This window comes from Fragaria vesca, linkage group LG1 (genome assembly GCF_000184155.1).
Source record: "Fragaria vesca subsp. vesca linkage group LG1, FraVesHawaii_1.0, whole genome shotgun sequence".
Taxonomy (NCBI): Eukaryota; Viridiplantae; Streptophyta; class Magnoliopsida; order Rosales; family Rosaceae; genus Fragaria; species Fragaria vesca.
The window spans coordinates 11,206,064-11,232,903 of record NC_020491.1 but is presented as its reverse complement, the minus strand read 5'-3'; the positions used below and the strand labels follow the sequence as shown (position 1 = coordinate 11,232,903).

At 38.4% G+C, this 26,840-nt stretch overlaps 7 protein-coding genes across 7 annotated transcripts; 4 read left to right on the top strand and 3 right to left on the bottom strand.

Annotated features, from left to right (window-relative positions):
• The first annotated feature begins 816 nt into the window (after positions 1–816).
• Positions 817–2,496, top strand: LOC101302491 (peroxidase 10-like). Its single transcript, XM_004288014.1, has 4 exons — positions 817–1,095; positions 1,437–1,628; positions 1,770–1,935; positions 2,018–2,496. The coding sequence occupies exons 1-4, from the start codon at positions 877–879 to the stop codon at positions 2,437–2,439; spliced, it is 999 nt and encodes a 332-aa protein (XP_004288062.1). The 5' UTR covers positions 817–876; the 3' UTR covers positions 2,440–2,496.
• Positions 2,497–3,820: 1,324 nt separating this feature from the next.
• On the top strand, positions 3,821–5,561 carry LOC101302201 (peroxidase 10-like). Its single transcript, XM_004288013.1, has 4 exons — positions 3,821–4,093; positions 4,451–4,642; positions 4,756–4,921; positions 5,015–5,561. The coding sequence occupies exons 1-4, from the start codon at positions 3,869–3,871 to the stop codon at positions 5,422–5,424; spliced, it is 993 nt and encodes a 330-aa protein (XP_004288061.1). The 5' UTR covers positions 3,821–3,868; the 3' UTR covers positions 5,425–5,561.
• Positions 5,562–6,484: 923 nt separating this feature from the next.
• LOC101301906 (peptidyl-prolyl cis-trans isomerase CYP40-like) lies at positions 6,485–10,037 on the top strand. Its single transcript, XM_004288012.1, has 9 exons — positions 6,485–6,655; positions 6,749–7,255; positions 7,342–7,429; positions 7,518–7,570; positions 8,603–8,707; positions 8,788–8,863; positions 9,197–9,234; positions 9,327–9,398; positions 9,840–10,037. Exons 1-8 carry the CDS (start codon positions 6,485–6,487, stop codon positions 9,381–9,383), a joined length of 1,095 nt encoding a protein of 364 aa, XP_004288060.1. The 3' UTR covers positions 9,384–9,398; positions 9,840–10,037.
• A 2,570-nt stretch (positions 10,038–12,607) lies between these two features.
• On the bottom strand, positions 12,608–14,689 carry LOC101296717 (patatin group A-3-like). The gene is made up of 6 exons (XM_004289186.1): positions 14,446–14,689; positions 14,179–14,360; positions 13,798–13,984; positions 13,532–13,693; positions 13,098–13,385; positions 12,608–12,832 (listed from the first exon to the last, which is right to left on the bottom strand). The coding sequence occupies exons 1-6, from the start codon at positions 14,557–14,559 to the stop codon at positions 12,608–12,610; spliced, it is 1,158 nt and encodes a 385-aa protein (XP_004289234.1). The 5' UTR covers positions 14,560–14,689.
• An 887-nt stretch (positions 14,690–15,576) lies between these two features.
• On the bottom strand, positions 15,577–17,784 carry LOC101301614 (patatin group A-3-like). The gene is made up of 5 exons (XM_004288011.1): positions 17,671–17,784; positions 17,203–17,577; positions 16,940–17,104; positions 16,484–16,771; positions 15,577–16,169 (listed from the first exon to the last, which is right to left on the bottom strand). Exons 1-5 carry the CDS (start codon positions 17,782–17,784, stop codon positions 15,945–15,947), a joined length of 1,167 nt encoding a protein of 388 aa, XP_004288059.1. The 3' UTR covers positions 15,577–15,944.
• Positions 17,785–18,456: 672 nt separating this feature from the next.
• Positions 18,457–20,638, bottom strand: LOC101301330 (patatin group A-3-like). Its single transcript, XM_004288010.1, has 6 exons — positions 20,410–20,638; positions 20,113–20,294; positions 19,794–19,986; positions 19,548–19,709; positions 19,079–19,366; positions 18,457–18,935 (listed from the first exon to the last, which is right to left on the bottom strand). Exons 1-6 carry the CDS (start codon positions 20,521–20,523, stop codon positions 18,711–18,713), a joined length of 1,164 nt encoding a protein of 387 aa, XP_004288058.1. The 5' UTR covers positions 20,524–20,638; the 3' UTR covers positions 18,457–18,710.
• A 3,187-nt stretch (positions 20,639–23,825) lies between these two features.
• LOC101296432 (probable phosphoglycerate mutase GpmB-like) lies at positions 23,826–26,707 on the top strand. The gene is made up of 8 exons (XM_004289185.1): positions 23,826–24,327; positions 24,430–24,502; positions 24,839–24,889; positions 24,992–25,102; positions 25,210–25,341; positions 25,597–25,672; positions 25,977–26,195; positions 26,619–26,707. Exons 1-8 carry the CDS (start codon positions 24,143–24,145, stop codon positions 26,705–26,707), a joined length of 936 nt encoding a protein of 311 aa, XP_004289233.1. The 5' UTR covers positions 23,826–24,142.
• The last annotated feature ends 133 nt before the right edge of the window (positions 26,708–26,840 follow it).

Sequence of the window (26,840 nt, the reverse complement as noted above, 5' to 3'; positions counted from 1 at the left end):
AGATTAAACATGTTTATATAAAATTTGATAAAATTTTCATCGATATTCGATATTTTCTCGATATAATTTATTTTAATTATATATTTTACTTTATTTTGCTTAACATGTAACTTCAAACATATATATACATACAAGAGTGCAGGGATTTGTTTTTGCTAAAGTAAATTTGTTTTATTTGTATTTGATAACCTCAAAATTAATTATTTTGTTAAAGTGAACGTAAAAAATGATATATTTATTGAAATAACGAAAATGCCCTCAAAATTTAACGGTGTTAGTGATCAGGGTATCAAAATGCTAATAGAATGAAACTTCAGGTGTGAAAATGTAAGTTTTTGATAATTAGGTATGAAAATGAAAATAACACCATAATTCGGGTGATGTTTTGTAATTAATCCAAAAAATTAATGCTGCAATGAACCATTTAGCAATCTACTCCTACTTTCCCACTTGATTGGTGACTATGACATAGACTTGATCTTCAAAGTCCATCCTCGGTTCCTTTGTTTGCTCCAGTTCATGATACATTTTCACCATCACATTCTAGTGGGTGAGTATGCCTATTCCACTATTGACATAACATACAACATGTTGCATGTCTAATTGGCACTATAGACCTTCCCATTAGAACTAAATACATCATCTTATCACTTGGATCCATATTAATAGTCTAATTACGATCTACAATGCAATTACAAGTTTCTAGTGTCTCTCCCACTCATCCTAAAGAACATATATAATTGAATTACATGTGCTTAATTTCATGCACTTTTCTGCCTATAAATAAACTACTTGTAGTTTGGTACTTACACCGGTACTTGTCACACATCATTAGCCAGTGATAATACGATTAGAAAGTTTGTTCACTTTCAAGAAATGGATCACATTACCTACAAGCTTTCCTATGTTGCCTTGCTCTGCCTCTTGTTCCTAAGCCCTCCTTTTGTTTCCTCTGAGCTCAGTTATAAGTTCTATGATTCCTCTTGTCCCAACTTGAGCAAAATTGTTCAAGATGGCGTTCGGTCTGCTATTGCAAATGATTCTAGGATTGCAGCCTCACTATTGCGGCTTCACTTCCATGATTGCTTTGTTAGTGTATGTAATCTCCCTTCAATCATTTCTTATCACTTACTAGAAAATATGACTTGAATGCAGTCTCTCATTACGAATTCTAAGTCCTACCATACATTTTAGACCTCCTGAAAAATATTTATTGATAGTAAGTTTAATAAACCAACTTCAACGCTCATGTAATAGTTGGTATCAGAGCAGACTATTCATTTGTTGCACTACCATATTATAACTTAAAAAGTTTTAAGTATGACCATAATGACATTTAACTTCGGTTTTATTTATTTATTTACTTATTATATACGCCCCAAAACGACTACATGCATTGTCGATTTTTTATTTTCTTCCATTTTTTTTCAAAGCAGGGGTGTGATGCATCTATACTACTTGATGATACAAGCACTCTTAAGGGGGAGAAAAATGCCCTGCCCAACAAAGATTCAGCAAGAGGCTATGAAGTGATTGACAAAATCAAGTTAGCCCTGGAGGAAGCTTGCCCATGCACTGTTTCTTGTACTGACATACTCACTCTTGCAGCAACCTCAGCAGTTTATTTTGTAAGAACATTACTATACAAGTATATATGCTTTTTGTCAAAACAACTCACTAAGAACTTTAACGTAGAATATGAGTTGCGAGAATTTTCCAATCGTAATCGACTAACTGATAGACAATATCTACGAGATTTGTGCTTACAGAGCGGAGGTCCATATTGGCCAGTAGCATTGGGTCGCCGAGACGGCTTAACGGCAAGCATAGATGCAGCAAACAACGACTTGCCATCACCTTTTGAGCCCTTGGAAAATATTACTGCAAAGTTTGCTGCAAAAGGCCTTGATTTACAAGATGTTGTTGTCCTCTCAGGTTTGGTATTTATACCATATCATATTATTGACATTCTCATCACAATAGCTATTGACAAAAATCCTCCATGCTATATATGCAGGTGCACACACCATAGGCTTTGCTCAGTGCTTCACATTCAAGACAAGACTGTTCAACTTTGGTGACTCAGGCAAACCTGACCCTGTATTAGACACATCAACTTTAACAAAATTACAAAGAGTCTGCCCAAATCAAGCTGATTCTGATACCAAATTGGCTCCACTTGATTCTGTCACTTCCACCAAATTTGACAACTTTTACTTCAAACGACTCGTGAACAAATCTGGGCTTCTACAGTCAGACCAGCTTCTCATGGGGGACAATAGGACTGCTTCAATGGTGATCAGCTATAGCAGATTTGCAAATCTGTTCAACAAGGACTTTGGAGCATCAATGGTGAAGATGGCAAACATAGGTGTTCTCACTGGACAAAATGGACAGATCAGGAGGAATTGTAGGGTGGTGAATTCGAATAAATATTAGTGTGGTTGTAACTTGTAAGATGATATTGAAAGAGTAGTATTCTCACTATCATGCATGTAATACTCTTTCAAATTGTTTTCAGAAATTGCTCTACAACTAATTTTCAGTTTCAAACAAGTGAAAACTTTCTCATTTTCTAATGCTCTACTTGAGTTTGTGATCCTGGTGAAGACCAAGGAAACAAGTGCCATCGTTCTCAGCTAGAAACTTGAAGTCGATTTCTTCATTTTTGTGTGTGGGAGAGTTTGTTTTTTTTACCAGTTAAACAACTCATATACTATTGTGAACTTGAACTTATTAGGATTATAGGTAGATATTTCAAGAGGGCATTATTGTCTTTGTACTACTCAACCTAACAACCTAGCTATATATTTGTCTTTTGTAATACTCATTTTTCACAATCAATATTTCACAATCAATACAATCACAATGTAACCTACATAATGTTCTTGCTCTCTCTTTACATTTTCATCATTTCATTTTCAATAAACCATGAATTCCTAACTCATGACCTCCCACTTATAAATAGAGACTTACGCCACTAGACCAAATTGTACTGAGTGTTGACAGATGAATTTTGATAGATTACACTCTTAGTAGTTAGTACATGAAATGATTTGGGAAATCCATTGATTAGTGTATGGGACTGTCATGGCACGATTATGGTGTTAGGTTTCTATACAGACGAGGATATCTTGTATCTAAAAGACTAAAACTGGCTCAATACATTGTCATCTGCAACATTTGTGCCAAGAGATTAACATAATCAACTCCATATAAGATAGATATAAGTTTTATCTCTGTGTACCTTTCAGCATATCTCGTTTTTTCATTTTCATTACACAGTTTATCTTCAAAGTCCAATTGTCCAATATTCTCTCTTCTCCCTTTGCTAGGTTGAGGTAGTTTATATATGATGTATACATTCTAGGATCTCTAGCAGCCCGCATTCTAGTGCATAGTGCATACATAGACATATTCCACTGCTTGACATAACATATACCATTTACACGTACAAATGGCACTTTCGGCAACTTAAAACTTATCTCCAAGCTAGAGCTGCACAGTTAGAAATTACTAGGGCCAAAAGGAGAGTGACAACATGCCTCTAACTACCAATATGTTCTCTGGCATGAACACATTTAAGTCAACTTAGAGTAACCAAGTGTGTTCTTTTCTAAAAACAAAAATACATCATCCTACCACTTAGTGCAATTGTACCAAATTCAACTATACAAGACAAATATATAGTGCCTCCTCCACTCTAGCCCTAGATAACATATCGACTGCATGTGCTAAATTTCATACACTTTTTACTTAATTTGAATCTGTAACCATCTCACTCTGACTATAAATATACTTCTTCTACTTGGTACTTACCACTACTTGTAACACACTACTAGCTAAGCTAGTGATAATATAGTTAGAAATGGAGCATACTTGCTATACACTTCTTACTTGTGTTACCTTGTTTTGCTTCTTGTTCATAAGCCCTCCTCTTGTATCCTCTCAGCAGCTTAATTATAAGTTCTATGATTCCTCTTGTCCCAACTTGACCAAGATTGTTCAACAAGGCGTTTGGTCAGCTATCGCCAACGATTCTAGGATTGCAGCCTCACTCTTGCGGCTTCACTTCCATGACTGCTTTGTTAATGTAATATCAATCTCCCTTTATATATATATGGCCTATTAGAACATATGACTTGAGTGAGATGTCTCGTTTAAAATTCTTAGTCTATAGCTATTACGTACATCATATTGTTCTCTTGAACAATCTTTATTGGTATTTAAGGTTGACGAACTAACTGTAACGCTCATGTCAGATGACATACATGCGATCGATATCAGAGGATACTATTTATTCGTTGGACCTATTATAACTTAGGTCCAGACCCTCTTAAGTTAGATTATTGATTCTAATTGTTTGCTAATACTCAACAATACTTGTATATATGCATGTCAAATCCACTACATGCATTGTTTCTTGATTTCTTCCATTTTGTGTAAGCAGGGATGTGATGCATCTGTATTACTTGATGATACTAGCACTCTTCAAGGGGAGAAAAATGCATTTCCCAACAAAGATTCAGCCAGAGGCTTTGAGGTGATCGACAAAATCAAGTCAAATTTGGAGGAAGCTTGCCCATCCACCGTTTCTTGTACTGATATTCTCACCCTTGCAGCAACTTCAGCTGTTTACTTTGTAAGAACTATACTTTGTTACGAACTTACTATGCATATTTTTATGACAAAGTGAGTCTTGAGAGCTAGTCTTCTTCATTATCGATTACAGACTTGCTAGTTTTTTTTCTTCAGAGCGGAGGGCCATATTGGCCTGTAGCCCTGGGTCGCCGGGACGGCACTACCGCAAGTAAAGATGCAGCTAACAATGATCTGCCATCACCATTTGAGCCCTTGGAGAACATCACAGCAAAGTTCACGGCAAAAGGCCTTGATATGAAGGATGTTGTTGTTCTCTCAGGTTTGGTTCTTGTTATACCAAATGCACATGTTTTATACTTTTATTTTGCAATGGTACTCGAACAAAGTATGTTAACACAAACCCTATTTGCAGGTGCACACACTATTGGCTTTGCTCAATGCTTCACATTCAAGCCAAGACTGTTCAACTTTGATGACTCTGGCAAACCAGACCCGACATTAGACACATCACTTCTTACAAATCTACAAAGCGTTTGCCCAAATCAAGCTGATTCTGACACCAAACTGGCTCCATTGGATCCTGTCACTTCAACCAAGTTTGATAATGTTTACTTCAAGAGACTGGTGAACAATTCTGGGCTTCTCCAATCGGACCAGGTTCTTATGGGAGACAATAGGACTGCATCAATGGTCATCAGCTATAGCAGATTTCCTTATCTGTTTAACAAGGACTTTGGAGCATCCATGGTGAAGATGGCAAATATAGGTGTGCTCACCGGACAAAGTGGTCAAATCAGGAAGAATTGTAGGGTGGTGAACTAGAGTCTATAACACTTGAATGGTTACAAGTGTTGTTGTAAAATGATGTTGAAAGCTAGATTGTCCATGCACTAAGTATGTTACTCCTTTGTACCAAGTTTGTTTACCCAAAAATAATAATCTTGCATTTATATATACAAGTTAGAATTCGTTTCAAGTGCCTCTTAAGAACAAATTAAGTAAGTTACAAGTTAGAAATCGTTATGATAATCAATAAAATTTGTTGATAATCGTTATGATAACCATAATAAAAAATTTGAATTGTCTTTATAATAGTCATTTAAGTGCATACAACTCATTTAAAACTGTTCTTTCTGTAGTGTAGTAAGAATAGAATGTTACTTGTTTGTACTAAAGTCTCACATTTATACATACAAGTTGTAGTTTGTTTCAAATGACTCCTAGGAACAAACTAAACTGGTCATCGATGATTACTTTTTAAGATAGTCATTTTATGACATATCATTCCATAATTTGATCAAATCAGAGATCTAAATTAAAATAGACAATTTGAGTTAAACATTCGGTCTTTTCTAATATAATCTCTTGATTATATTTCTGTGTAACGATCGTTACACAACTGGGTCCCATTTTTTTCACCTCGATGGAAAAAAATTACCCTGGTAGATGAAGCAAAAACTGGAAAAGATTATAGGACAAGAATTGGTGAACCCATCTTCTTCCACCAATGAAACCCCATGATTATGAACAACAATAGTTAAAGCTGGGCCACCAGAGAGGCAGAAAGTACTATTTCTGCAGGCTCTGAATCAACAAAAAACATTTGCAGAAACAGTGTCTGCTCTGCTCTGGTTCCCATCTACCCCTGGACCAAAACCCGACCCGACACCTCCCCCTCTGCCACCTGTGTCACACTCCGCGCACCTTTCGCAACCAGAAAGCGACATTCGTCACGCCCCGCCCGAAACCCGACCCGACCAAACCCGGGTCCGAGTCTCACTCCAGTGACCCAGTTCAAATTTTTATATAAGCGGGATTAGGGTTTTTCAACTCTCTCTCTCTCTTCCACAATCTTCAACTTTTTTCTCCGAACTCTTCCAATATGCCCAGGCCGAGGTGCTACCTGGACATCTCCATAGGAGGCGAGCTCGAGGGTAGAATCGTCATCGAGCTCTACAACGACGTCGTCCCGAAAACCGCGGAGAATTTCCGCGCCCTCTGCACCGGCGAGAAAGGCATTTCCCCCACCACCGGCGTCCCCCTCCATTTCAAGGTGCAAAAAATCAATCACGCCACTTTTCTCGGTTCTAAATTTCCGGTTTGTTTATGTCGTTGCTTCTAATTTAATTTACATTTCTTGTCGCAGGGAGTTGGTTTCCACCGCATTATCAAGGGGTTTATGATCCAAGGCGGGGACATTTCCGCCGGAGACGGGAGCGGCGGAGAGTCGATTTACGGCGCGAAATTCGAGGACGAGAATTTCGAGATTAAGCATGAGAGGAAGGGGATGGTGTCGATGGCGAATACCGGGCCGGATACTAACGGGTCGCAGTTTTTCATTACGACTACTAGGACTCCGCATTTGGATGGGAAGCATGTTGTGTTTGGGAGGGTGGTTAAGGGATTGGGGGTTGCGAGGTCGATTGAGCATGTGATTGCTAAGGATGATGGGGAGCATGTGCCGACTCAGGAGGCTGTGATTGCGGAATGTGGAGAGCTGGCTGAGGGGGAAGATGATGGGGTGTGTAATTTTTTTAAAGATGGGGATGTGTATCCGGATTGGCCGGTTGATCTTGATGAGAAGCATGAGGAGGTTTCGTGGTGGGTTGTGGCTGTGAATGCGATTAAGGCACTTGGAAATGAGCAGTTTAAGGTAACTCTCGTTTCTCGATTTCGGTTGGATGGTGTTTACATAATGTTGTTGTGTGATTCTGACATTGTTTTGTTCCACATTTACAGAAGCAGGACTATAAGATGGCGCTGAGGAAGTATCGCAAGGCTTTGCGGTACTTGGATGTGTGCTGGGAGTTGGAGGATATCAATGAATGTGAGGCAGGCATTTGCTTCTTTTTTTTTATTCGGAAGAGTATCACTTACTTTCGGTATCTGATGACTTTGTGTTTGTTGTTGTGCAGATAACAGCTCCTCTTTGCGGCAGACAAAGTCTCAGATATTCACTAATAGCTCAGTAAGATACCTTCTTGAAGCTTAAATGAGTGTACTTTTGACAAGTAAACTGATAGGATTAGTTAGGTATATAATGGGAAATTTGTTGATCTGCTTTCTGGATTGTGTTCATTTAGTTGAGTATTAAGTAATAACTGTTAACTTAAGCAATTTCTGTTAGCTTCTAGACATTTGCTTGCGAGTTTCCATGCCCTCTTCACATGTTCTGTTTATGAATGTCTTTGGAGCAGTATAAGTTTGTCTTTTGGTGCCTTCAATTTGTGATTTGTGTTGTCCAATTCAGTCATTCTGTTTTGTATTTGTACTATTCTTAGTCTTGCAACTTCAAGTGACTGAGTGAGGCGAACTCATTGTTTTGTTTTCTTCTTAGTCATTTGACAACTTTATAATTGGCAAAAGGTCCTTGGTGTGAAAGTGTGAAACCATTCCATGGGAGGTTTTTACTATTTTTCCTAGGAAATCCTTAGCTACTTTTCAAGCTGGATCCCTGTGTGTTTGTATTAATAATCACTCTGAGTTCTGAAGTGATCTTTATGATTTAGTTATAGCTGACATTAGGTGCATGCTTACATATAGTAAGCAGAAAATTGCTTGAGGTGGCGTTGTGATATCTTTGGAATCTTGGACTCCATATTAAGTACACACAAAGGTGGTGACTTTCTTAGCTTACAGTTCTTCTCTATCCGAATGGATTCCACCTTCTTCCCTGTCATGGGAACTACATGCAGAAGTATAGTTGAAGGACTTGATATCTGGTGGACCTAATGAAATGATATCTGGTGATCGTTTTATGTTCTATTATAACACTATAGTATATCAGATGACGACGTTAATGACAACCTTTGGAGTCAGCCTTACAGCAGATAAGGTGTAGAAGTCCCCGGTATGATGGGCAGCTAACTTAAATATAATTATTTATCAGGTTTCTTCAGCGGTTAATACTTCCTGAAGATTAACTTGATAGTGTTCAGAAGCTTAAAGTAGACAGATAGCCCTATTTCTAATCAATTAACACGTAAATCTATATTTTCAGGCTTGTAGATTGAAATTAGGAGACCTAGAAGGAGCATTGTTGGACACAGACTTTGCATTGCGTGATTGGGAGGATAATGTGAAGGCTATGTTTCGCCAAGGCCAGGTAAAGTAATATCCAAATGATTTAATAATGCTCGCATGGCTGTTTATCATCTAATTCTTTTTGCATCTTGCTGGTTGCAGACATATATGGCACTAAATGACATCGACTCTGCAGTTGAAAGCTTCAAAAAGGCACTGGAATTGGAACCAAATGATGGTAAGTAGTTCGATACTTTACATAACTCCCACCTCAGTTTAATGACTTTCTAGTAAAATTTACCCCAAAGAAGTTAGGAGTCCTATGTAATTCTTCAAATCCTTTATATGTTTCTCCTGAAGTTAGTTAAATTCAAATAGTGCGAGTTTCCCAATATCAAACCAACATAGTGGTAAGTAACTTCAGGACCTCTCATGTACATTAGGGGTTGCCAGTTTTTTTTTATTGAATAGGTTAAATTATAAAATAAGAACCTGTGCATTTATAATTGATGACTAGAAGTCAGCCTAGCAGTGATAAGTTCCTGTCCTCTCATCGTATTTCTTGTTGCAGGAGGAATTAAGAAAGAGCTTCAGGTTGCTAAAAAGAAGGTGAGGGAGCTTCACATGTTTTTAGATCTACTCTCCTCACAGTGGTTATTTACTCCCAATGGGAGATTTGAAGGTTGAACACTTCTTTACAGGTTGCTGATAGGAGTGAGAGAGAAAAGCAAGCATATTCTAGAATGTTCAACCAATGATGGCTATGAAACTAGGTGAGTTTTGTTTTTTATGTTCTCATTTCCATCAGTACTGCTATGAAACTATAAAAACTCTGTGGCTGACTTTTTGTTGGAGTTCATGCTATGTTGAGGCTGCACATATGTGGATGATTGGACTTTGATTCCTTTTACTCTTGCTAAATTACATATTCAACTAGTTCTCTCTGCAGTCTTAATCAGCACTATGAAAAACCAGGTATCAATATTTGGGTTCTGTTATTAGATTATCTATGCCTGGACTGTTATATGTGAGTCTTTATTGTATGTCAGGGGTATTAGAATACCTTTGTTCTTATCATAGCTAATTTAACATTGTTAATTACGTCACTCTGATCATAGGTTGGTCTTTATAGTTAAGATAGTGATATCATGCCGTATGTTATACCATATGTTGATATCAGTTTTTGACCTTTAATGGAGTTTGTTTCATTTCAGGCTTTGTAGGAAGTGCAAGGAAACTGTCAGAAGACTTGAGGGAAAATATCAGTAATACTCGAGCTTCAATCAAATTTTGTTCAAGTAGATTGACCTTTTGTTAGACTAGTCTGTAGCACTTAATGCAGTTTAAAACCTAATATCTACTTTCTGAATTTAAATGAAACTATCTTAACAGTTCTCTTGGTTTCTGGAAAAGTCATATTTGCTTCCATTTTGTAGCCAGCTTCTTAATATTTACCTTATTGGTCTGATGTTTTGGGTTAATCCTATTTGGCCTAGCTTTTACCTTGTTCTGAACTATGGTTAGCATATTCTGTCTGGTGTTCACTTGGCCTTCCTCTGCAGTTCTAGGATCTGGTGCTCAATATTACCTTGTTCTGAAGTCTGAACTGTGTCCATCTTCGTTAATATCTTCTATAATTTCCTTGCTCTTGATCTTATCTGTGAACGCATTTTGTGAACGGTTATTTTGGCTTGCCTCATTGCAAAGCTTGTTCCTGTGGAAAGCAGAACACACCAGACTGAAAAAGAATTACACTTTCCAGTTTTGTCTGTTGAAGTAGGGTAGTACTATTTCTGATCAGTAAGTACTGCTACTGCGCTTCCTTTCCAACTCGTACGTACTACATAGAATCTGAGACACAGAACTGTGTTCTTCATCTGCCTGACTATCCAAAATGTGATTATTTTCATGTTTGATTAGTGCCCTTAAGTTGATCCTCTTTGGTGTTAATGCAATGATGCGTGTGTTGTTAGTCTTGAGCTGTAATTCAAGCTGCTAGAGCATGCAAGACTGGGTGTCTGCCTCTCATCATTGTTGATGAGAGGCTTGGAGTCTAGCAATATCACGATACTATAAATATTATGGGGGCAATAATACCTGATCATTAGCCTGGATAAGCACTTTGGCTTATTAGCTTCCCTCCTTCCCTCCTTCCCTGACCTTGTTTATCACTATTTTAGGGATTGAGTAGTATAAGATTATCTTTGTTTGAAAATGTAGCATCTTCAGACTTGTTCTGTTTCATACTTGCATATATAGTAAGGGCAAGAAGACAAGCCCAATATACTTGAGAAAAAAATATTTTGTTTGAACAGTAGGCTCTTTATTCCTGTTCAAAACTGGATTTCTACTTTCTGAGTTCGAATGTAATCATCTGAACAGTTTTTTTATGCTTGTTACTTTTGGGGTCTAAGGCAGGCACCTCCAAGAAAGTGTTTTATTTGTTTCAGATAAGATGGTTTCACTTTTGCAGCCAGCTTCATGTAGTCCTCACGTCTTATTCTTCGCTGTTCTCTTGGATATCTTGGAGTTGGCATCGGTAAAACTCTTCTCTGATTCTCCACTGTGGTCAATTGGCCTTCATTCTCACTTCTCGGGGTCTGTCCACCTCCATAATATTCTTCTTCTTTGATCTCTCCTGCTCTTGCTTTTAACTGGGCGTACAGTTCATCCAGTCTTGCTGAAGCTTTGTCGCGGTTTGCCTCAGCTGTAAGCTTCTGTTCTGTACAAACCAAAACACGCCAGTCTGATAGAGAATTTTCATCCTGAGCTCTTTTCATCAAGCCCGGGTAGTCTTCATGGCTGATGGTGACTGTAGAATGATCCATTTCTGCATAGTTCATGTACTGAAGTGCTTCTGCTGCTGATGCTGCAATGGCATCCTTTTCAATTCTTACAGCTCGAAGTGTTAGATGCAGCGTTCGTAGAGTCTGTCTCCTCAGCCGCATGCCTCGCATCATTCGTCCCATTGCTTTATGTTCTTCTTCTGTCTCCAAGTTGATGCTTACAATCTCACGAGGTGTTTGATCCAAAGCCTGATTTGTTTCATCGATCATGTTTCTCGCCTTTAGTTCTTCATCTTTTTTGGCCTTGATGGATGCGTGGGTTGCATCAAGCTGTTCTTTCAGCTCGGAGATCTTAGTAATGGGCGTGGCGCTCCGGTTTTGAGCACTTGCAAGGTTCGATTTCAGCCTTTCTAGCTCGTCGATGAGAGGCTTGGAGTCTAGCCATAGCTGCATGGTGCTCTCTCTAGCTTTCTTCAGCTCCTCCTTGGTTTTGATCAGTTCTGCCATCTTAGACCCAACTGGATTGTCTTGGCTTTCATCCCACTTACTCGGTTTGTACTTCAGGTGGGGTGATCTGGACTCATCATATGATGACTCCATACAATTCTTTTCTTTGCATTAGTGGAGTTTTGGGAAAGTTCTGCCTTTCCTCTCCACTGATCTTCTTCTTATAGAGCAGCCACTTCATGTTTTGTTCTTTAACTAGCTTGTTGCTTGTGTTTTTTTTTTGTTTGCATCGTTTTTGTTTGGTGGAAATTCCAACCAATCCTTACTATGCCGGACCATACTCCATAAGTGTGCTTTGTTTGTGACGAGCTAGTCACTATATGTGGTCATAGTCTTACATGAAACTATGAAAGTGGTGCGGCTTGATGTGCCAAAAATTGGCATCTCCTGGTTGTCTGTCTTATATACCATGAAGTATGAAGCCCTCGTTTATAAAATTGACTAGTTTATCCCAGTTCATTTTATTCTTCTACTGAAGCCAGCCGTTCAGTTTTTTTGGGGTAGTGATTTCTGCACTCAAATTTTAGTTTTCTGACTACATCTATCCTTGGTATTGGATCAGAAAAAGGTATTTGAACTCAGAGATCTTATCTCACTAAAATTTATAATGTTTTTGAACATATGACTTTAGAAATGTAACTGAATGAATTTGGATAGCAATTAATCAATGAAGGTATATGTATGGCTTTTCAGTTGGTTTGTCTGAGCTTCCTTCCCTTTGAGAGCTGTATGGCAAATCGGACTAGTGCTTCTTCATAGGTGGCTTCTCCCTCGCATTTCTCATATCTCCCTGTATCCAAATTCACCCTTGACACTGGCTTCTTCAGCAAACCGTTTCCGATCTCCACAAGGCTTTTCAGATTCGTCTCGGTTGCTATATCCACAGATGATGCGTCACCGCTCAATGTGTCATCCTGTAATTTTCAGAACATAATGAAACTATTAGCCTCATGCTTGTGAAATATAAGTACTCAAACAACCTGATATCTTATGCGGTCGATCATGTTGATATGATACTATGTAGGATTAAGTGGATTCACAAGTTTATTTGATGAAGTTACTCTAAAGAGACTAAATAAATGGGGGAGAGTTGACAAATTCCTACCCCCATTAGGATTTAGGACATTCCTCAGATTCACTACTGAACCATTGTATTTAAGCTTATGTGATTTTAGGTACCTGAATTCTTAGGTAGTTCTCCTTGACATTGAGGGACTGGAAGAGAGTGGAGACATGAAAGTCAACCATATCAGAACTTGCATCCCCAAAGATGTCCAGCAAAGGTGTGCTCCCATTATCAAACATCCAATTTACCAAACTCCATTTTGACGCCGCGACTGCGCTGTACTTCTCTGCAAACTTGGCACAGCCGGTGCCCAATGACAGCACTTGCAACCGAGTGGCATCCATTGGCTCTGAGTTGTTCTTCAACATTTCTCTGTTTATGTGACTTATGGCCATCATTGTCTGCACGTTCATTCATGGAATACACCCATTAGTTCCTTAAATTGCAGCAATATGGTGAACTACTGAGAAATTGCAATATGTCGTCAAACCGTTGTTGATAATATGACAACATAACATGTTAAAATGTCGTGAACAAAACTACTTACAGGATTATTTGCAGCAACCCCACCATCAACAAGATCATATGTGCGGATATTTCCTTGGTCATCCTTGACTTCGAAGTAGTGTGGAGGGAGATAAGATGGAGCTGCAGAGGTACTGACGCAGACATCTGAAAGCTTTGCATTCTTCAATGGATTTTCTTTTGCCTGTACTACCATAAATCCTAACATATTAGTATGTACAACTGTGTACATAGCTACAGATCAGTACATGTATTAGCAATGAATCCTATGGAAGTGAAATTTCTTACATCTATAGTTGTGAAAACCACAGGCTGAAGGTGTTTGATATCAAAAGTTGGAATGACCACATTGGTCAAGGTCTGCTTGAGAGTGAGGTCACCAAGTAGCCCGTTTGTCATTGAGCGCAGGTGCTTCCCATCATATTTTGGCCCCTGCTTCATTGCATCTGTCATTGATGTGAAGAAGTTTTTTCGTCTGCACAGATTTCAGATCAAGAAAAATCAGTACTGTTATGCTCCCTAAAGTTGTAGTACTTGTTATGGCAGTGCTTCATTTCTTATTTTCCGAAAAATAATTGGTCTCTAACTTTCAGCATTATATATTGGACTACTTAACAAATATATATGATGCCATAAAATTACTACAGTTGCTCTAGAAGATCAGCTGACCTTTTCTGAGGGAAAATCTGGGGACAGTGTTCAAAATAAAAGTTGTTGATGTCTTTGGCTTCATACATGGGTCTACTGTTCTTGTTGGGAGCTGTAAGCATGGTGGTGACCAATCCACCGGTGCTAGTTCCGGCGATTATGTCAAAATAGTCTGCAATTCTTGCATTTGCTCCATCCAGATCCTACCATATACCAAATTAGATCACGATTATAAGAAATTAATATACATGCACATACACATGAAAGATTAAGAATCAAATTGTCTACCTGAAGCTTAGATTCAAGAAAGCCGAGGATGGTGCTGGGAATTATGCCTCGAACGCCACCTCCATCAATGCTCAGAACCGTCACCATCTTTCTCTTTGCCAAACCAATCGACATTGTATACCAACTCTGTTTCCAAATCAAGGACCTTGTTGATGATATTGAATGTACTTGTGCTCCTTAATTTGAAAACTCCAAAATCACATACATGTGGTATTTGATTCTGAAACTCTGCCAGATCAGTTGTGAAGTTTATAGCTAGCAGGACGGAACACAAAGAATATAGTAGCTTAATTAATTGATAGAGCATTCATGGCGGCCCTGGTCAGAAGTCTTTCTCTAACGTCGTCAACCTCATGAACTAGTCAAGACATTTCAACTAATCAAGTTCCAGTCTTCACTGTATTGTGTGTACAAAACTACAAGTTTATCCTTTTGCCTTTTTCTTTCTTTTGTTGATATTTTTGTGCAAGTTGATGCTGGGAAAACATAATCATCGAATATGAAGCATGTACTATACATAATGAAATAGTTTGCTCCAAGTTCATCTGTGCAACGAACGCAATCTATAGATAAGCCTTGTCGAAATGCATTTTGCGAGATTCGTACACAATGAGCCCTGACTTTCTAGGGCCATAAAATATTTAATTTCTCAACGCATGTAAAATGCTTCAACTATACATTACAACATAATCTCTTACTATTTTAACAATTTCAAGGTTCGAACCTAAGTTGGATAGCACACCTAAAAGCCAAGTGGGTATAAGAACCCTAAGCCACTTACAGACGTGGTTAACTAAACACCGATCTAACTATATACTTGTGGAGATTTCGAAATTGATTGTGATACTATGTGAGGTTATTAATGACTAAAAACGTGCTTAGATAGTAAGATTCTCTCCGAGCATCTCATAACTTTATTTTTTTGATCAGTTAAACAACTGAGATACTACAACAACAAGTCTGTTGTAAGTCGAACTCACGACCTCCAACATACAAGGGGAGACTTATGTCATAGACCAAATGGTACTGGGCCGAGTATCTCATAATTAACAATGTGAACTAAGAAAATTAGTCTATTTAAACCCTAAATAATTAAGTTATAATATCAATATGTTAATTACATATAGAAGGATCATCACGCTTTACACTGCCAGCTCGTACTTACAGCATGATCAACATTAGAAATTTAGAAATTCTCATTGACTAGAAGTCTAGAACCACTGATTTATTTTTCACTTGAGCATGTTCAGTGATCCTAGTAATTAAGCGACTAATCAATTAAGAAATCCATATATCAACAGATTGCACATTCGTAGAAGAACCTATACCAGTGAACCCTAATAAGATTCTTCCACTATGCTTGATTCGAACTCGGTCTTTTCATACATACATAATATACAAGCATAATATGAATTAATCCACGACTTTTTTCACGCATTGCATACAGCTATAAAGTAACATTCAGGTGGACTAGAACCCCATCTTGTGGCCGGGGAGTTTCATTTGTGTTGCCTGAGCTTCTTCCCCTCCACGAGCCGTTTGGCAAAATCAACCAGTGCTTCTTCGTACGTACCTTCTCCTTCACATTTCTCGTACTTTCCGGTATCCAAATTAACCCTCGACACCGGCTTTTTCAGCAGCCCCTTCCCAATCTCCACGAGCCTCTTCAGATTCTTCTCTGTTGCGATATCCATCGATGCCTCCTCGCCGCTCAAACTGTCATCCTAATTAAGATTTTCATAACATATACCATCAGCCTCGATCATGCAAGTTACTTTGTCAAACAACAAAAACACCATCATTTAGATATGTATAGTGTTGTTACAAATTGTGTTCTTACTCAAAGAGCTAGCACTTTCAGTACTTAGCAATGCTTCTAAAAGATTTATAGGAATCGCTTCTACTTTTAACACAATTTATAAGTGCTACTGATCATATAAATGTGCATACAGAAAAGGTACTATTAACAAGAAGCAAATTAACAAGTCCTGTATGGTTAGTCAATCTGTCAATAAGAACTATATATTCATTTATGCACCTGAATACGTAGGTAGTTGTCTTTGGCATTGAGGGACTGAAAGAGAGTTGAGACATGAATGTCAACCATATCGGAACTTGCATCGGAGAAAATGTCGATCATAGGTGTGTTGCCATTGTGAAACATCCAATTGATCAAACCCCATTTTGAGGCCGCAATTGCGCTGTACTTCCTCTCGAATTTGGCAGTGCCTGTGCCCAACGATAGCACTAGCAACCGATTAGCATCCATGGGTTCTGACCCGTGCTTCAACATCTCTCTGTTTATGTGGCTTACAGCCATCATTGTCTGTACATATAAAACGATCACAATATGTTAGATATATAAAAGGTGATTAGTTATATATTTGGCTTGTTATGTTATCTTATGTATCACACATAATGTGTTGAATGGTTCAAAACTTCAAACTTAATAATCTAAAAGTTAACCTAAAACTTTAAACCCTAAATTACTTACAGGATTGTTTGCAGCAACTCCACCATCAACGAGATCAAAAGTACGGGTTTTTCCCAGCTGGTTGTCCTGGACTTCGAAGTAGTGTGCCGGGAGAAAACTTGGAGCTGCAGAGGTACTGATGCAGATATCCGAAAGCTTTGCATTTTTCAGAGAACATTCTTTTGCCTGCACTTACAGAATTTAGTCTCCAATACCATTTAGAAGTTATGACTAATCGAGAAAGAGTACACAACTATCAAGAGCTTGAATTATGGTCCTCTTACATCAATGGTTGAGAAAATCACAGGTTGAAGGTGTTTGATATCAAAAGCTGGGATGATCACATTGGTTAGAGTGTCCTTGAGAGTAAGGTCACCAAGCAGCTTGCTCGTCATTGTGCGCAGGTACTTCCCATCGTACTTTGGACCCATCATAGCACCAACCGCACTTTGAATCGATGTCAAGAAATTCTTTTGACTACTTTGAGGGAAGATCTTAGGTGTGTGTTCAAAGTAGAAATTGTTGATGTCCTTTGCTTCGTACATAGGTCGCTTGTCCTTGTTGGGAGCTGTAAGCATGGTAGTGACCAACCCACCTGTGCTTGTTCCTGCAACTATATCAAAATAATCGGCAAGTCTTGCATTCCGGCCATCCAATTCCTATATTTGATACAGATCGAGAGAGACCGAGTTATACTTTGAGCAACCAAAACACAGATTAAAGATGGAAGTGAAGGTTAATATATAGGGCACCTGAAGCTTGGATTCAAGAAAGGCAAGAATGGTGCCGGGAATGATTCCTTTGATGCCACCTCCATCGATGCTCAGCACTGTCACCATCTTTCTTTTTTCCAAGCTAGTCGCCATTGTGCTGAAGCGTAAATGAAGACTACGGTGTTTGATGAGTGCAGATAGCTACCTCTGCAGATCGATGTGAGTTTGAATATGAAAACCCAGATCACTTGTGGTGTTTATATACAACTTATTTGATCAATCGGTAGTAATCCTCACAAGTCTATAAAAAATAAAAAATAAATAAAAATATATGTTGCTAACCTCATGATTCAGGGCATTTCAATTAATTAAATTCCAACAGACGTTATGGATATTTATCTTTTTTCTTACATACAAGTTGATGCTGGGAGAACACGATCCATCATGATTTATGAAGAATAGCTTAATGATCATTTGAACCTAAATAATGAGAATGGGGGTTCGCAAGTTGAAAGAAAACATAGATTAATCACTTTCAGATTAAGTTATCTACAACTACCCTAGAGCTACTAGACATATCTTAGATTCCTAGACAAAATTTTCAGACTAAATTAATTAAGTACCACAATTTTTTTTTATCGTGCCTGTTGAGCCAAGAGATACGTATCGGGATCTCACTTGGTTGTCATATTTGATAGAAAATGTGATTATGATAGATTTTTGAAGATTAATCAATTGTAAAATAATGAGCTAATTAACAATGTATACGAATTAATAAGTTATAGAAGTTAGAAGATCGCCAACTATCACGATGCCATTATAAGGTCAAGAAAATTATCGATCCAGCTATATGTTTGCTAGCTCGTACGTACATTCTTTCATATTTTCAAAAGCCATGAACAATTTGGAGATAATTTGTTTCAATGATGAAACAATATAGATATTCTTATTAGTTTAGAAGTTTAATACTTCCATTATTTTAAAATAGAACAAATATGAATCCACGAGGAATACGAACTGTAAATATTCTGTTACAATAGCCAGAACATCTTCTTTAAACTATTACATGGGACTGTCTCTCAGTTCTTTTGCCTGAGCTTCTTTCCCTCCGCGAGCCGTTTGGCAAACTCGACCAGTGCTTCTTCGTTGGTACCTTCTCCCTCAGATGTCTCGTACCTACCGGTTTCGAGATTCAATCTTGACAATGGCTTCTTCAACAGCGCATTTCCGATCTCCACAAGCCTCTTCAGATTCTTCTCCGTTGAAATGTCCACTGATGCCTCCTCACCAACCAGATTATCATCCTATAATTATCACCAACATCATGAAACTATATATTAGCCTGATGCAAGAGAGTAGTTAAATTATGGTAAGTGCTTTTGCTGAAAGCACTTCGTACAAAAGCATTACAAACATGCATGCATGTGCATGAACTGTGTATGTTCACCTGAATGCGTAAGTAGTTATCGTTGCAATTGAGGGACTGGAAGAGAGTGGAGACATGAATGTCAACCATATCAGCACTTGCATCGCCGAACATGTCAACCAAAGGTGTGCTCCCGTTGTTAAACAACCAATTGATCAAACCCCATTTTGAGACCTCGGCTGCGGTGTACTTCCCTTCCGACTTGGCGGAGCCGGTGCCCAATGACAGCACTAGCAACCTAGTAGCATCCAGTGGTTCTGAGTCGTGCTTCAACATCTCTCTGTTTATGTGACTTATGGCTATCATTGTCTGTAGATCGATACCATATATACATGCAGTTAAAATATATATGGCGTGGAACGTACAAAGTTCACCGAGATGAAATTTTAGGTTCAAATTAACAGTCTGATAATTAACTTAGCATGCATGGATAATTTCTTCGAACAAAAGTAGTAATGCTTTCGCAAGGATGCGTATAGATTATACTTACAGGATTGTTTGCAGCAACTCCACCATCAATAAGATCAAAAGTACGAGTTGTTCCCTGATTGTCAGTAACCTCAAAGTAGTGTGCAGGGAAAAATGTTGGAGCTGCAGATGTGCTGATGCAGATATCCGAAAGCTTTGCATTTTTCAAAGAACTTTCTTTTGCCTGTACTTAGAGAAATTAGTCCAACGTGAAGATTGAAGAAATGAAGAGTACAGGCATTAGTGGCTTAAGGGTTGCCTAGCTTACATCAATGGTGGAGAAAATCACAGGCTGAAGGTGTTTGACATCAAACGTAGGAATGATCACATTGGTTAGAGTTTGTTTCATAGTGAGGTCGCCAAGCAGCCCCGTCGTCAAACTGCTCAGGTACTTCCCGTCATATTTGGGTCCCGACACAGCACCAACCAGACTTTGAATTGACGTCAAGAAGTTATTCCGGCTGCATATCAATGTAGATAAATGATGAGAACATTGCAACACTCATCAAGTTATGTTCATTATCCGATCCAAATATTTCTTGTGTAAATACTAAGCGTGCTTGTAGAACATCTATAACTCAACTGACCTCTTTTGAGGGAAAATCTTAGGTGATTGTTCCAAGTAGAAGTTGTTGATGTCCTTCGCTTCATACATGGGTCGATTGTCCTTGTTGGGAGCTGTAAGCATGGTGGTGACCAAACCTCCGGTGCTAGTCCCGGTGATTATGTCAAAATAATCTGCAAGCCTTGCAGTCGGACCATCCAAATCCTACGTCGAATCAATAAACAGAGACACTAATTAGTAATTAATCTAGTAAAATATGGAAATAAAGTTTTATTTGTAGGGAGTATTCATGTAATTAAGACAAGTATGCAATAAGTACCTGAAGCTTGGATTCAAGAAATCTGAGGATTGTGCCGGGGATGATGCCTCTAATGCCACCTCCGTCAATGCTTAGCACCGTCACCATCTTTCTCTTTGCCAAACCACTCGACATTTTCAATAAAGACCTAGCTTTTTTGCTTGAAGTTCAATAGAACTAATTCCAGAGAAACGATACGATCGACTTGGATAAATGATTTACGTGATTGTGAAATTAGCAGTACGATGGTGAATGAATTATGAAGCATAGTCCAAAACCATAATGATATATATAGCAAGCTACAAGAGCAAAAAAGTTAGACGAAGACTATGATATCTTATGGCTGCTGGTTATGGTGACCCATAATGAGACGGCTAACCGAGTCACACCTTTCAATTCAAAGATTTGGGTCAAGTCTTCTATCCTATCTAACTAGGTCTTAGTTTAATCCTGGGTACGTACGTAGATCAATAAGGTTTATTATACTACTATGGATATTGTCGTCAACCTCATGATCGATAAAATTAACGAGTCAACAATGTGACATATTTGGTTTATACTCTGTATTGTAGCTATCTCATAATCAAGTGCAAGAACTACAAGATTAGCTTCCGAGAAACCACGATCGAAAAGCTAGCCGGAGCAGGTCTCTTATCCAGGAAAGGTGGCTGCTGGCCGGCTGCCTAATCCACACCCAAAACCACTAGTTAATGTTAATGAATTCTTAACATAACCCTTAATTAACCATTTACTCGAAGACCAATACAGTGTCAATACTATAGATCGCGCAACCAATTCATATATTCTTAATCTAATTAACGCGATGCATGTTATTGATGTTAATCTATTGCTAAATATTACTTGATTTCCAGCAGTAATTAGATCGGAAAATTAACCATAAGCATGCATGGTGTTCAAATTTCTAGCTATATATGTACTAAACATGCTTAAACAAGACTAGTTAACTTCTGTAAAGTGTAAACCTATCATGATGACGTGAATTCATTGATAGAGAACACCAAGAAAATTCTACGTACATATCATCATCATGACTGTATTATTCTCGTATAACTAATATGTTTTGTTTGTTATTGGTAGATGAGGAGGTTCTTCGTCTATTTTAAAATTTGAAGTACTTGGAGGGGCCTGAAGCCCATATTTTGACCGATTATTAATTTTTTTTTTAAATATATATATATTTAGGGTTTGGACCAGAGAATTCCCAATAGAGAATGCATGCATGAAATGTTTTCACACTTCAATCTTCAATGTTGCTCATTTAACATGTTGTCCTTTATACATGAATACAAATTAAGCTACAAAGTTTCCATACTTTCCAAGGTACAAACGTTTCGGTAGTCACGTTTTAAATTTCCCAAGAGGTCGAATTGTAAAGGATAAACATCGATCGATTATTTCTTGTTAAATTAAGACCTAATCCTCGTCCTTGTTTTTTCCAATCTTGTTTGGTAATATAGCTAATAAGCTAGTGGATAGTGGAAAATCTTGTTTTTTCCAATCTTGTTTGGTAATATATCATTTTTTTTTAACTCAAAGACAATTTTGTCATTAGTACTAAAGTAAATGGTACAATACGAATCGATATGTTGCCATGCGTACAAAAGACAAACAAAATCATATGATCCGTATAACGGTTGCATCACCATTACAAATTTCGGCTCACAAGGAATTTATAATCTAATAACAAATAGATCATAGGCTAAGATCCCACCTAGAAAACTAGAAATAGACTAAAAAAAAGACAGGCTCATAACGCCAAGACGCCATGAGACACAAAAAGTGCTTAGAGTCCTAATGAAATGAACTTATTGTACTAGAAAACTATAAACTAAAAAACATCCCAAAGCCCAAAAAGAAATTAAACCTAAACTCAAAATAGTTGACCTAACCCAAACTTTTCTTCACAGTTGCAGGAAGGACATGGAAGAGGAACACCGTAGCCGTTGCCGTCGTGAGATGAAGTTGCATTCGTGAGACGTCACTGTCGTGGGATGCCGCCTCCTTGTTCCGAACAACCACAAGTACACCCCAAGGAGAAGAAACGCCATCGTCGCCACGAATTTAGAGACCAAACAACATCTCCACCAAACCAAAACTCCTCCCGAGAATAGACCTAGGACGGAGATGGAATCGGGAAGATGAAACCAGATCTGTTCCTCGAGTCCATGGTGTTATACCTCCACCCTGATCTGAAAAGCCACGCTGATCAAAAGCTGTTAAGAACCTCTGGCCAATTACCTCTCAAAGAATTTGGTTGCTGACATATCCTTCATTCGGCAACAAAGTCATACGGCTTCAGCATATCTAGAGACCAGCCTAGCGTTAGACCGTCGCCGGATGAGGATGGGATTTCATGGTTGGCGGCCAACTTAGAGAGAGAGAGAGGGCTTTAGGGTTTTTTTATTCTAAAATATCATATAGTATAACATGTCTCACAAAACATGTGGTTATCATTGATTGAAGAAACAACTAAATGACCATGTAATGACCATTTACTTATTTAAAAACTCTCATGTGTCATACAATTAGACATATTTGTAATAGGTATGTCATACCATATGATATGATAGACAAACTCATAAGCTAGTTATTGTTTGTGATTCTATTCCCTGTTGAAAGCTTTTAGAGTTTCACTTACTGACGTTGATGAAGCACTAAAGGTGTCGTATTCATATAGAAGTGAAATGTCATAAACTTACATGGAACTTGATAGAACCGAAGATATCAGTATTTCATTAACAAAGCGCACATCAAAGTTGTTGTGTCTCAATCATTTTAAGTATGTCCCCGTTGAAAAAAAATCATTATAAGTATGTTATAAGTCTTAATGACATTTGGAAATGACCATACAAGGATGAAAATTCATCAAAATACACATCAGCGACGTTATATATATATGGCTGTTAAAAAAAAAAGTGTCTTAAATTAGAGCAATTTAAAATCTCACATCAGAAACGTGAAAAATCATCATTGGGTTATAAAGAACGGTATCACACACTAATGTTGAGACTTTTTGTGTCAAAACCTCATACCCGATTTTCATTAAATGGCTAAAGTGGGAGGACTATTTGTAACACCCCAGGACCTATTCCGTCGTAACATGATATTGTCAGCTTTGAGCCCACCGGCCCTCACGGTTTTGTTTCCGGCAGCTCAAGAGCAGTTTCCCAGTAGGTCACCCATCCTGGGATTGCTCTAGCATCAACATGCTTAACCTCGAAGTACTCATCCCCTCCGAAGCCGCTGAGCCACCAAAAGACCCCGTGTTAGATTGGAGGTGGGCATGTACATATACAACACATAACCCCTCTCCGTTTGGCCAATGTGGGATATTACACTATTGGCATCATTGGACCTATGTGTGGGACATATCGGGCACTTCCGCAAACAATGGCATGGAGGTTGTAATACCAGCTGCGCCACCGTGAACCACCGTTGCCGGTGTTCGACCATTGTTGTGAGGTTGTACAACCAGCTGCTCCACCGTTGCCTTTGGATGTTTTTAGCTTCTTTTTTCAAACAAGGGTAACACACTAACACAGTAACACCCTAACCATAGACACCTACTCACTAGTCATTACCATGCCGATGGAATCTAATTGCACCAATCTTTTCACCGTTTTCTACACATATTGGATTTTAGAAAACCCTAAAAGACAATAGTGTTGGATCTCCCAACAATTCTAGCTAGACTTGGCACTGCAGATCATATTAAGAAAACTTGAGCTTGTTCATGACATCGTCGTTCCTAGTTGGGCCAGCCCAATTCTACATTTCCCCTGATCGGCCTGTAACAAACAACAACTGCACCCTTCAATTCTTTAGCCGAAGATTCAATTCAATTGGATTCGGATCGTCCAAGTTCACACGCAATAGCAGCCTCAAAGTTGCCATGGCCGATTCCGACTCCAATTCCAGGTCTGATCTCAAGTCTTTGTATCGAATTCAAGATTGCTGTTAAGTTAATGGGTTGCAAAATTTGAGCTTGAATTCAAATTTTGGTGTGAATGCTAAATGCAGCGGAGCAGATTATGCAGAGATCATGGTAATCCGTCATGGCGAAACCGCCTGGAATGCTGATGGTAGAATCCAGGTTCTTTTTCTCACCTCCATCTTTTTGTTCATGTTTTGTTAATTTATGTGACATTATGCATTCGATGATCTTGGTTTCTGTAACTTGTTTGATGAGTTGAGTTTAGAGTTGTTTATGGTTGAATTTAGAGAAGGAAAGTTTGAGGTGATTAGTTATGGAGTGGGAAATTACCCTTAATCAGTAGGGTACTTGAAAGGATAAGATACTTGAATGAAGTTAAAGTGCAAGGCCTGGTTGAAAGTTGAGGGTTGGAGAGAGGGAAAGTTCGGGGTTAAAATGTGCAATTTCACCATTCTTTTCAGCAGGAGGAAACTAAAAGTGAGTTGAATTGAACAGGGGCATCTGGATGTTGAATTGAATGATGCTGGGAGGAAGCAAGCAGCTGCAGTAAGTTACTAGTTCAATCTATTTGAGTAACACTCCAAGCACATGTGATTCGGCTACCCTTTGCCTGTTGATGTCTGACAATTTCTGTTTTACTTACTGAAGGTGGCCAATAGATTATCCAAGGATCCTAAAATCTCACTTGTATACTCATCTGACTTGAAACGAGCTTATGAGACTGCTCAAATAATTGCAGCCAGGTGCGGTGGGCTAAATGTAGGTAACTTGTTTTGAAGTAGCCATGTTGCATATAAATCCGTAAATTATGTAAGAGTCGTTATTCTATTAGATATATATAAGAAAAGTGTTAGATCAAATTTCAGGTTGTGACGGATCCCAATTTACGTGAAAGACACTTGGGTGATCTTCAAGGCCTTGTAATTAGAGAAGCGGCCAAACTTAGTCCCGAGGCCTACCGGGCCTTTAATTCTCACCGTACATGTCAAGATATTCCGGTAAGCTATCTGTTTGTACTTTGTTCTTTGGGCCTCAAGTTCATAATCGGAAGTTCAAGTCTGTTGGTAAAAGTCACATGACACAAGTACTCCATTGTGAAATTTTACGAACTGTGTTGAGATGTCATATCAGCCCTGCTGTTTTTGCAGCAAGGACTATAGTTCCATAGCAGGTGATATATGTTAAAAGGGTGAATAACAGCGGAGATTATAATAGAAGTGTTAGAATTCACTATTCCACTATATTACACACAGGGTGGCGGAGAAAGTCTTGATCAACTTTATGACCGTTGCACAGCTGCATTGGAGAGAATTGGTGGTATGCACAAAGGTATGGGGGCTGGAAGTTTGCAGAATCCTTATGTAGTCAAGTGTTTGTTAGTTTGTGAACTGAATGACCCCATATTATTTTCAATTGTTGAGATTCAGATGAGCACTTCAGAAAACTGCAGTTCAACTATGTTATCAAATGTGACATTTTTTTCAGTTGCTATTGTGATGCAATCTCTAAACTATTCCCTCAATTATGTTTGCCTCTCAAAGTCTAACTTAGCACAATAGCAATTTTATGTTTCGGATCAAAAGTCAAATGATTTCCAATCTGAATGTTTGTATCCCGGTTTTTCTAAATGCAGGAGAGCGAGTGGTTGTGGTCACTCATGGGGGTGTCATCAGATCACTGTACCAGCGGGCTTGCCCAAATGGCAGGTCCATAGGGAAAGTGACCAATACATCGATCAACACATTTCACTTGTATGATGAGGACAAATGGACCATAAAATCGTGGGGTGATGTTAGTCATATGAAGGAAACAGATTATCTGGAATCAGGTTTCGGTGGGGATGGAACTTCTGGTTAGTTTGTGCTTTCTTGCAGTCTGTAGTAATCAATAGACTAATGGAATTTACACTATTGAGTGACAGTATCATTAAAGCCATATGATGAATTGGTTAAAGCCATATGATGAATTTATTTATCTGTTTATGGCTTTTCCCTATGGAGTTGTACATTTCCTCAAATACAAATTGCTTAGTTGAGGAGTCTGAATTTGTGAATGATCTTAAAGTCTGATAATGATCTGCAAATTGCATCTTCATTTATAGCTTGCTTCACAACTACTTCCTATTTAGTTGTAAACTGCTTGACTTAACTGCATTTGAAAATTAAGTTGCATAAATGCTGACTTCCCACCAACCATCTGGACCACCTTGCTTCGACTGGTAGAAGTTCAAGCATCAAAATGACTATAAGGTATTAAGTTTGTATATCACAAACAGGTGCAGTCTATCGATCCCAGCATTGGTTAGGAAACTTCATGCCAGCTGGATATTTCCCGAACTGGAAAGTAGTTACTTTTCTGAGATGACAGGTGTAGTCTTTCGTTCCCAGCATCGGTTAAACTTCATGGCAGCTGGATTACTTCCCAAACTAGAATGCAGTTGTGTTCTGAGATGAGAATTCTTTTGGATGCTTGTGCTTATTTGAAGCAATTGTAGCTC